The sequence below is a fragment of the Atractosteus spatula genome, chromosome 2 (assembly GCF_055471065.1).
Source record: "Atractosteus spatula isolate fAtrSpa1 chromosome 2, fAtrSpa1.hap1, whole genome shotgun sequence".
NCBI classification, from domain to species: domain Eukaryota; kingdom Metazoa; phylum Chordata; class Actinopteri; order Semionotiformes; family Lepisosteidae; genus Atractosteus; species Atractosteus spatula.
Window position 1 is genome coordinate 28,622,339 of NC_142707.1, and position 12,228 is coordinate 28,634,566.

A 12,228-nucleotide genomic window follows, 5' to 3' on the forward strand; every position below is an offset into this window, starting at 1 on the left:
CAATATAAATGTATAAATATATCTATGTGCCAAGTTAATCAGCTATTCTAACTAAACCAAAAAATTCGGATAGATTTTGCAAAGCAGTCTTGCTGGGAAATGATTCAATTTCCACTGAAACCTTATGTTTTTTTCAAATGCAGTTTTCTGAAGATATTTCATTTGCTGAAATAGAGAAGAGCTTCCAGATGGCCTACAGAAACTGCATTTGTGTTCACAAGTATTTTTACATGTGAAAAATATAGGTTTAATTTATAAAGCAAGAGAATGGCAATAAATGAGTAGTTGGGAGGAGTTATAGTTACACTGTAGGAGATCATCAAATCTTCCCAGAACATATAATTCCTTTGATGTTGTATAACAAAAGGAAGTAACACATACTATAAAGTGCTGTCATACCCAACATGGCCATTTACATTAATTCACTTCTATTTTTGACAGGCCAGCTTGTGTAGAACAAATTCTCATGGTGTTAATTTAGCATAAAAACACATACTATTATGTTTTATCTATTTACTGGAAATATATTCTGAAAGGAAATATGGGATGCTACTGATGTACCTACCTCATCATAAGTGTAACGGTAGTCTGCTTTCTTCGATTTTAGGTCCCATAATGCCACTGTCCCAGACTCAAAGCCAATGATAAGCTTCAATAAAAAATACATACATAACACATCTGCTTTAGCATAATGAAAACATAACGTACACACTGCCTTCTGAAAGAGAAATGCACATTTACCAGCATGTTTATCATTTTTAAAGCTGGCCTCCTGCCCTCTCCAACCTGACTTATTGGGGATTTTTGTTTTATGACTTCAGTCTATGATCAGTCATAGCCTGATCAGAATAAAACATTAAATTAAAAAGGACATTTGACATAAGTGCGCCTCAAAAAAATTTTTCATAACGAAACAATGATGCTTGTAAATTGGAAATGATGCTTGTAAATCCTTTAACATTCATTTTTTTCTTAACAACTGAGTTCTGCTGAGGTGATAGAACTCTAACTTGAAAGATTTAAGAACCCAACCTATCACTCTTCTTGACTTTCTTAATGGATCCTTGAGCACTAATTTCAATCTGTACAAAATCGCTGCAAAGATAACACTGATATTTTTAATGGCAGATATACTTTCTAATCTTCAAAGTAATTTAATTGGTTACATTTTTTTGTGTTTGAGTGTAACAGTCATGATTATGAATAGAGTAGGTGATTCACTTGACTCTTGTATTTACAGAACAGAAAAAGTGGAAAACTGAGAATAAAGGGAAGCTAGAGACCATTTGAAATGCTTTATCAATGTAAGATGTTCAATGTAAGATCTTTTAAGAAACTAAAGGTTTTATGTTAACTACTCAGTTTTCTATGTGAATAACAAGCATCACTGGCTTTTTTCCCTAAACATGATATAGTTCATATTAATATTAGACCTTCATGTTCATGTTCTTCAGCTATGACAGATAGCCTCTCCTAAACTGAACTGAAAAGTGGCATTAAGGTGATGTTTGTTACAGTATTCTCTCTATTACAGCCTTGGATTAGTTGTTTCCGAAACAAATGCATTCATACAGTACACACGTATGTATAAATGGATACACACATTTATACATATACATATCCGCAAGTGTGTGACGTGTCATGACACAGGTGCTATAATACTGCTGTATTATAGCAATCCAAATATTCTGAGGATTTTTTTAGAACAATACCTCTAAATTGCTTTTAAATGGCCCTTATTCCACATTTCTGATATTAAAAACAAAGAATGCTTTTTGTTCTCTGTGCTTTGACAAACATTTTAATGTGATTTTAGATTTATACCTTTCCTTCATCCATAGGATTATCGCTTATGTGGACAACTGGTCCTGGGTGGGACTTAGAAGATCTGAAAAATAAGAGAGAAGGGAGGGGTGACAGAAAAGTCTTAGCAACATCTTTAATGTAACAGAAGATTAGAGAGCAAAGCATGCACAGCACTGTTACATAAGTGGCACTCACAAAGTCACACTCCATCAGCTTTCCAGGCCTTCCAACATAAATAAAAAAACACCATTTAAATCTGCCACAAAGTCCTGAAGGAAGAAGTTCTCTTTGGAAAACAATGCTACCAGTTTTGGAGATTTTAGTCTGTGCTGGTTTATAATGTGTAAGTTGCTGGCTCTCTGTATTGATTGCATGCATAGTTTGTGCTGTAGTTTTACATGTACGTTTTACATACCATAAAGAACTCTAACCTATTTAATATATCCTCCCAGCTCCATAATACGTATTATTTACCAGGAAATTCACCAAGAATGGCAATACATTAAAAAAACATTTCAGCAGTGAAATATGTTTTCATTTCATAGGCTGGGGCTTTCATAGGCTTATTCATATCCATCATTTACTCTCAAACTCAGTACAGTTTAAACCCAGAGCAGAGGAATATGGGTTCTTGGACCTTTTCACAGAAGAACAGAGAACAGAACAGCCAACACAACTTTTTCAGGGCTGCAACATTACCGATTTCAACCCGAATCTTTCAAAGACAAATTCAAGCAGTTATTTAATACTGTGATTGCTGATACTCTTAAGGAGCTTATCAAAACACTTACAGCAAGTATGTGTACAATATACAGAAAAGGATTTGAAAAAGGAAAATTTTCAGTGATCAAATCTTTTTTCAGGTCCAATCGATGCAGATTCAGAATTCATCCGAAACAACAGATTACTTTGATAAGTTACATAATTTAAAAGACTCAGGTTCTGTCATCATCTGCTTTTGTATCAAGGTTAACTGGGCAGCTCTTGCTGAATAAGTATACTGTACTGCTGTTGTGAGCTCTGTACTCAAAGCATCTAGTCTGAGGTGTAACTGCAAAGAAGAGTACTTGGCTTCTTACTGTGGAATGTAATGGAGTCACTGATACATGTCAAGTAACAGTTCATTACAATGCTTAAAACAAGCACCGACAACTATGGAGGAAAGTCTCATTCCAAAAAGAGGTCATCTCAGAGGCAGAAATGTAATTGTGATTAGATGGCATTCACTTACAGTATGAAATGCAATATTATTTGGGCCAATGGTGACACAGGCAATCATTACAAAACAGATTTTAAAATAAAGCAATAAAATATTTTGTAATACAATATTACTATTCCTGATAATAACATGAACAGACTGACTGGGAGAAACTGTGCTGTAGGAGGTGCTGGCAACCTGCCGTTTTTTAAGCCCTTTGGGATTCTATTGAGATGAAAAACTAAGGAAATTTCAAAAATATATATTACTTTAGATTTTCTAAAACCTGGTTTACCCATAATCACCCTCTCCAAATGAATTGGTTATGAAAGCCATCTCTAGCAGCCAAATTACACTAACACTGCAAGAAACTGCTGCAACGAGTTAATTTAATGACTTTTTATTGATCACCGTAGGTCCTCTGTCCTTTATGTGCTTTTGCCTTCCACTCATACATATGAGATCAGCTCAAACGGCCTCAACAGGTATCCACATATTTTGGTACATTATATGTCCTTCACCTGTTACTCTTAAAAAGCACTGCTTTGAATAAAACAGAAATTTCAGAGATTCTGTTTCAAATACTCTATGTAAACAGCTTTGTTTATAAATGCTGCCTGTGGAAAACAGAACCTGGCCTGAAGCTTATAAGTCTATATTGTTACAGAAGAATACAATACAGGAAAAGCTTAAATTCATGTAGCATGTTTTCACTATAAAAGACAAAGCAAAGTACTTGTATTTTGTGCTCTTTGACTTCTATACAGTATGTGTGGTTGCAGCTAGTGTCTCCAGTACCCCCCCATAACTTCACTGCAGGGACTGCATTTGAAATGGACAATGTCTACTGTATTTGAGAGAGATAGAGAAAGATATATCAAGATGCACTAAGTGCAAACCATCAGCATTGGGTTTAGAATTTATTAACTGAAAATAATATTGGAATGGACAGACAATTTGGTTCTGAACTAGATATCTCTAATATATACACTTTCATAGATCACTCTGAAAACCCGCATTAATCACCACCTTTAAGAAATAATGAGCATATACAATTACAAAGAGGTTTAAGTGTTTTTGATATGTAATGGGTTTATTTAATTAAATTGCTGAAGAATATTTCCATTTTATCATGTTAAACAGCACACATATTTAATTCACTGTTTTTATTGCATTCATTATGCTTAAAACAAACCTTAATTCTAGTGCCTTGTTACGGATAACAAACCATGTTGGATAACAGATTACCATGGTAACAGAAGCGGGAGCCTGAAACAGGCTCAGTGAAATGAGGCAGGCAGTGCAGAAGTAGAATGTAAAATGCAATGTCATTTGTCTGATAAAATGTAGCTAAAACTGATGTCGCAGAGCAAATGTCTTTTCACTGTGACAGTGCTGCTATTAGAATAAAGTGCTAAATCCGATATTTAGGCACTAACTTCAAAGATGTTGCTATAATATTATGACAACTTTGCATGTTTTGCTAATTTTGTTTAACCTAACGGTGTTTTATTGATTATGACAATTAGATTTAGATCTTCATTCATTATAGCAACTTGGTTTAGAGTTAAATAATGCAAATGATAAGTGGTACTGGTACAGATAAATATGTATGTACAGTATGTACCATGGCACTATATTGATTTTACATCTCACGACGGAAAAGATTTTAAACATCATAAAATCGTTAACTCCAGTTACAAAGAAAACAGTATATTAAACAAAACCAAGACATGTATTCACTGCATATTCAGGAATACAGACAGGAAAGCTTTCAAATGGAAGAAAAACAAAAAAGAGGGGATTTATGCACACAAAGAATTGTTACAACATTTTTTAATGTACACTGCCAAACAAGTTTCCAAGTTTTAAACATTAGCAAGAAATAACTAAAGTGAATTTAGCAGCACTTGACCTAAACCCATGGGAGGCTTTAAAGCTTTGTGATAAAATGTGGTGCAAAATGAGAACAGTTGTAAATATTTAATGAGTACAATAGATTTAGGCTCTCCTGAAGACTGTTAAAAAATATTCCACGGCTCTGATTCTATTTACTCCACAATGTGTGTTAGACCTTTAGAATTTTTTTTGCGGGGGGCGGCTCTTCTTTTGCCCTGCAAGCCCAATGCACCAATGAAGGTGACTTTTCCAGGATCTCAGTAGAGCAAGGCAGATGCATGACAAGAACATGATCGACAAAGGCCTGGGGTTGAGTGCATGAAGTCAGAGCTCCAAGAGGAGACAAGCAAGAAAGTGTAGAGAAACAAAGACCTTTGACGAAGGGTCACATGCGGCCTGCAGCTAGACTCATAATCACTGAGTCTGATGCCGCAGTCTCAAAGTCAGCCTTCCAAATAGCAAGTGCTATTTCTAGTAAGCACCTTGGAGAACAACAACACTATAAGACACAGGAATTGTATATGTTTAAATATTGGATACTTAAAGGAGCTTTCTAGCTTAATCCACACTTCACATAGCTGTTTCAGAAAAGGCTACAGGAACAAACGCTTGAGAGTGGCATGCTGCACAGCCATTCTGGCCTTGTGTACAGAACACCAGGATATGTATAAAGTACCGGGCATTTTTATTAAATACCTCAACAATTGAGTTTAGGTGTCAAACATTATTTAAGCCCTGGTTTTCAGTAAAGATGACAGAGTACAGATGTCTGCAAAGAAAGCTTTTCCAAGGTTAAAGGCTCGAGCTGCCATAATAGGAAATATGTGGATTCTCTCTGACAATGCCAGTTCAGGCACTTGCGACTGCTAAATGAAAATATGACACCTAATCTCTTTTCTGAATTACGCTGCCTGTCCAGTGCATCGGAAATATATCTTCCTTACACTTTCTGGAAACAAGCCAACCTTTCAGATCTTTTTGGCGTTTCATAGCAGGTGCTAATAAAATGTCTTAAGCAACCTGAAGGATCAAATGAAACAAAAATAGAAGAAAGCCAGACACCAGAATTCTTTATTTTTCTCTTTGACATATATCAACGTCAAATGTGAACAAGCCTCCGAGATTTTTTTCCAGCAGTGCTTTTATGCATTAGCAGTGCTCTATAATGGTAAATATATCAAACTGTAACGATGTTAAGTTTGATATATTTAACATTTTGTTTACTAACTTTTAAATTAAGTGTTGCATGTACCACCTGAGGCCTTTTTAGAACAAATAACTAAATATTACTAGAATGTCTTTTTTCAGAAAATCAGATTACTGTTAGGCAAAATATACACTTAGGGGAACTGAGGTAAAATAATCAGCATTTTATCTTAACTGCACTTTCACCTAAATAATGTATTTTTCTTTATTAGAAAGTTTATAAACTTGGTTAACAACTGAAGATAAACTTAACCAGTTAAAGACCTGATTCATAAGTTATTAAGCTACTGAATGGAATCGAAAATAAAAGTATGGAATATTTTTTACAAAAGGGCACAAGCATCCAGAATAGGTAGTGGTGCATAAACCGTGGAATTACTTTTTATACCTGGCCCCTACTGTAGATAGATGCACACCTCTGATCTCAGCATACCCAGATACCCAGCCCCAGCATTGGCTGCAAATTTAAATTTAGAGCTACTGATTTTAATGAAGATGAAGAGAATACCTGTGTAAATCATAATACACTGTAAAAAGAAAGGCAGTGAGAATGTGAAGATGACAGGTTTCATCAAGCCCCAATAAGAGACTGATAAGAGGCAAGAGTAACCAGATTACTATTAACTGGCAATCAGACTTTAAACATTTTTTTACAAATAAGTGTATGTTACTCCCCATTTTTTACAGAAAGTTTGATATTAAGAACAGAAATAGAATTTTACTACAATAAAAATCAAAATGTGCATACACATTTTATATAGCATTGTATACAATATATACGTACACTGCTGCATTAGAAATTTAATTATGCATTTAGGACATTCAAAAATTTGAAAAACCCTGTGGCATACTATACCTGTAAAGATAAATAAACACTTTTCACTTCATGCTTAATATACATTAAAACTAAATCTAATATTCCCTCTTAATTTTTGGTTTCTGCTACTACTCCAAGTACCAAGTACACTCCAAGTACACCTTTTCACCTTCTACTAAGAAGCTGGAAGGTTCTCAACCATAGGTTGCAAAGACACAGAGCAATCATTAATGAAATGTTCAAAGAAAAATAAACCAGATAAGTTCTACCTGATAATAAATGTAGGTCTGATAATTTAAAGGAGCTTTCTAGCTAAATCCACACTTCAAATAGCTGTGTGTGACAAAAAGGCTAGAGGAACAAACTCTAGAGAGTGTTATGTTGCACAGCCATTCTGGCCCTGTGTACAAAACACCAGGATGTGTGATGTAAAGCAATGCTCAGTAATGTTTCCTTCACAGGAGTACGTTCCTTAAAAAACACATATACTGCATGACTGGATACAAAGGCAGCATAGTATCCCTGGAATCCCACTGCAGTGTAGCCTGCTGCCTATGTGACTAAAAAGAGATGTTAAGCTGTGTGGATCAGCTTGCTAAAGTTTAACACGGTAAACACTAATCTTAGTTTTTGTCTTACGATGACTCTTGATATTTTTTTAGGAAATACCATAATGGTAAAACAAAAGATCTCTACATCTAATTTTTATATGTATGAATTAGTATACATCTTTTAATGCTCCAATATTCATTTGTTGTCTTTCAGTTCCTCTATATTTTTCTCTTTGCAATAGAGTGTAGTCATTTACACATGATTTTTTTTCAGGACTTTTAACTTATTAACTAAATTTAGTTTAACACATACTGTTTACTAAACAATACTTTTCCAATATAACCCTGTCTTTTGTGCTTCTGCATATTCATAAAAAAGAATAAAATCATAAAAGATTATCTCACATACTTACATATGCATTCAATACCTCTACCAAAAAACACACAGGATGCAGAAATGGCCATTTAGATAATGTACTTTATGCCCTTATTTGTCTTAAATCTAAATAGGCCAGATGAAAGCCCTATAAAATAACTATTTAAACATTTTACTCCTAAACGGTTGCTTTTTGTTCTGTCCAAATCTTTGTACATATACTGTATGCATATAAATATACAGTAGGTTAATAACAAAATGAATATTCCTGCAACAAAATGGATGTTAGCATTATTTCAGCTTATATTAATTCAAGGAGTTAATGTCTCTGTCCTGCCCACAAACTTTGCCTGTGAAATGAATCTTATAAGAAAAAACCCAGAAAGCTGTAAAAATAAAAAAGGTTTTTGAACCTCCCCTCATCATAAAACATTGCACCTCAACATGTGAAAAATGGACTTAATCAAACAGTCAATTTGCAAAAAAAGGTGTGACAATCACTTTAAGTCCATACTGTAGTACATGTACAACATACTGAGCAGCAAGAGAGCTCCCTTCATTTACTACATTTTCAGCTCATCTTTAGTTCAAAACACAGACTTATTTTAACGGTATTTAATGCAAATGCCATGTATAATTAAGCACTTCTTTTCTTCTTCATTTGTTTCTGTAAACAAAGCCCTTCTGTTTGTACGGATCCTAGCATTCACTGCTGTGGGTCTGCCTGCTGTTGTCAGGTCAGCGCCGCGGGACACACTTCAGCTGGAATTCTTTGTGAAGGGCTCACAAACTCACACACAAGGAGCGGCTAAGGCCTTCTCCTTTTCAGCATCAAAGCGTTGCTTCACTCGCTGAAACGGAAAGAGCTGACAAACCATAGGATATTGCTACATTTCCTACACCACATCACCAGAAAAAGTTCCCTTCGGTAGAAGAATTAAGGATTGTGTTTTTCTATACTGGGTTTAGGGCAAATGAATATGAGGAGGGAATTATAACCACTAGCTCAAGTTATATCCTTTGATGATCAATTACAACAATAAGCCTTTATACCACTTTAACAGCTGGATTTTTGCAGAGGCAATGGGTTATATTGAAGATAAACAAGTGACACTAAAGGGCAGCCTGAAGTCTGTCACACAGGCAGTTGTTAACAAGCAGCAGCTGTGATATTAATCAACCATAGTGAATACAGTCTAACAAAACTAAGAATTATTAAACATACTTTCAAAGCTGTGCCCGTTAACATAAAGAGGATATACTGGTTGAAAAGATTATGCAATATGTCAAATATAATGATTATATCCCACAGTTCCTGGCACATTTTGAAATGAGTAAGATGAAATATCTGTTAACACCCTGAAGTTACAGTGTAGATGAGATGACAAAACCAATTTTTGGCCAGTGTCAATATGCTAAAATAACAGAGTCTATCAGAAAAAACATTAACACAGGTCTTTAACAAAATCTTAATGTTCTAAGACATTCCATGTTGTATATGGGTGCAAATCAAAAACATGGATTAAGAACCCTAAATTTTTAAGGACAACTTTGAATATTCATTATTTATCCAAAATGTTTTAAAAGTTTATCTGATTAAATTCACCCAAATTTAAGCTTTACGAATTGTTCAACTCTCAACTTGTTAATTTCCTTACATTTACTGCTCACGCTTTTGCCTTGTGTTTAATTTATTAGAGCGCTTTGTCACAACTTCTAATTCTAATTCCATAGAAAAACCTAAAACTAAGACAACCAACAACATAGGAGCACATTAACAGGCTACAACACCACCTGCTGTTAAAAGAACTGTTGTTCTGTCAAGATCTGTTCCAATTCAGATTTTCCCTCCATCTTTTTCTGCTTATTGCAGTGTTTACATCAATGTCCCTCTGCATTTTTTTCAGTATAAACTTAATATCTTCAAAAACAGCACAATAATTATAAGATGGAAGGCCAATATACTTTAGGAACAAATGGATGGTAATTGTGAACGAAATCCGGAATACCTTCATAAATACTTCAGTTTTTAGAAAAAACAATCGATTAGATATTTATCAGCAGGTTAGTGGAGTCGCGACATGGGCACCAGGACCTAGGACCTAGCTATGCCAATATTTTTGTCGGCTGGGTAGAAGAATGCTTCTTTGCTTCCTATACTGGCTTTGTCCCTGACCTCTACAAGCAGTCCGATTGGCGAACACATTTAGCCATGCCCCTCGGACCACACCTACACAATCTACCTCATTATGATTTCTTATTTATTGCACATCTCCAGTCACTGTTTACATGTCTGCATTGTTTACATTCAAACTGTTTACTTGTTTACTTGAACATTGTCTACTGTTTGTTTGTATATTGTCTTGATGCACTGTCTGCACTTTGTGTTTTTACACTTGTTTTAACAATCGAGAGACTTTCTGTGAGTAAGAATTCCATTGTACCAGTACATGTACCAGTTACATATGGCAATAAAGTTCAAGCATTACATCGATGACTACGTCTGTGCTGCTACATGCTCAAATGACCACCTAGAGCGCTTCCTGCATCAATTCACTAACTCTCACCCATCCCTCAAATATACAGTTAACATATCTTCCACCACTCTTCCATTTCTAGACATATATTTATCTATTAAACATCCACGACTCTACCTTGGTCTATTACAAACCCACAGATTAACACATCTCCTATACAACTCTTTTCACCCCACTCACACCAAAAACTTTTTCACAGTTCCTCAGGCTACGTTGACTCTGCAGTGATGACAAGGATTTCTAGAACCATGCACTCAAGCATGCATTATTTTTTCATCAACAGAGGATACCCCACCCAGGTTATCGATAGGGCCCTTACCCAGACCAAAAACAGCCCTCAGATCATCAATGCGATCAGGAACTCCTGGTCTCACAACCGCATTCCCTTGGTGGTTCCCTACCACCCTAACACACTTTCTATCCCTAGGACCATCATTAACAACCACTCCATTTTACAGGATGATCCCTCCACCGGTACCCTTTTTTCCATCTGCCCGATCAGCTCTTATCACCATTCACTCAATCTACGTAAACTTCTTGTTCAAAGCTCCCTCGACCGCACCTGGCAATCATCCCCACCAGGCACTCCAGAATGTTTGTCATGAATGGATTATCAGCCTCACCTGTAACCTTACAGCACTATGATTCAGCTTATTTCACTGATTTTAAAGGATAAGGTGTAGGTTGGAATTAATTCTTGATGCCAGAGATATCATTTGATCATTGCAAAATATTAGGGAGTCCTCTATTAAATTAACTTCACAGTGCCAATTTGTTTGAAAAAATCTGCTTTTTTTAATCCCACTAATGTTCGTTCTTTATTATATTTGTTTCTAGTGATCAATTTATCTTATCTAAGACTACCTTTTAATGTTTATTTCTGTTTAGGTCTGTTCAAAGGTGTACAGTGAATAGGTTTACAACCATGACTGTGCACATCTGATGAGAGACAAAATGTTGCATCTCATGCTACTGAGACATTTAAAAAATAATTCACTTTTGAAGTTCAAATTCCAAAAGACAGAGAACGTGACATTCCATCTTCAGTGTTCCCCTTTCATTTCATTTTTACTTTTCCTCAGGTTTCACTTTAGCCACCAAAACACATAGCTCTAATCAGTAACTCTCAGACTTTGGCCTCAGCTGCAACATTATTTTAAACTAAAAATTAGTGGACCTGTTCATAAAAACTATCGTTGCTCAGTGGTGGATCTGAATGTTTAAGGACCTATACATTTATAAAACCTTTTCCAGCTTTCAGGATCTCTACTATATTTACTCTTCCTATTATTATTTATTTCACTATCTACAAATTTGAAAATAAATGTATAATAAGTCTCATAGTTTTACTCTGAAACCTGTGAACTCTGTATTGGATGACCTATGAGATGTTCAGTGCTTGACAAAACTGATGATTTCATGTATTGTAATATTAGACTTTTAGCACATATAAGCTCTAGGTAAAAGCATGAAGTGGAAAGATTGAACACAAATATCTTGTGAGGATGGTGTGCATCATTCAAACCACAACTGTCCGACTAGGACCCATTCAGCTTCATGTTCGTCATCATGGACACCTATCAAAGGCCAGATATGGAATAGAGAAGAATTAGGATATATGCAGTACTCTTGGTAACTTTTCCCATATTTGTATTTGTGGGAATGGTTACCAATTTTCAGTCTTTTGTTTTGAACAACCTTGAGTCAATGCTTTCTAATAGCGACCTGCCAAAATCCTTTCTCACTAGCAAATTCACAAATTCTAGTTAAGAGTTAATGTTTGTTCTGAAACTAAAAAGATTACAGTTGCCTTAAAAAGCTTTGAGGACAGTTTTTGG

At 35.3% G+C, this 12,228-nt stretch overlaps 1 protein-coding gene across 9 annotated transcripts in view; it reads right to left on the bottom strand.

Annotated features, from left to right (window-relative positions):
* Positions 1–12,228, bottom strand: part of LOC148839504 (syntaxin-binding protein 5) — a 203,080-nt gene that overhangs the window by 96,925 nt on the left and 93,927 nt on the right. For all 9 annotated transcript variants that reach the window (XM_088927892.1, XM_088927876.1, XM_088927847.1 and 6 more), the window contains exons 6-7: positions 1,825–1,888; positions 566–649 (exon numbers count right to left, since the gene is read on the bottom strand). In XM_088927892.1, coding sequence (XP_088784018.1) covers positions 566–649; positions 1,825–1,888 — 148 coding nt within the window. The remainder of the gene's footprint in view (positions 1–565; positions 650–1,824; positions 1,889–12,228) is intronic.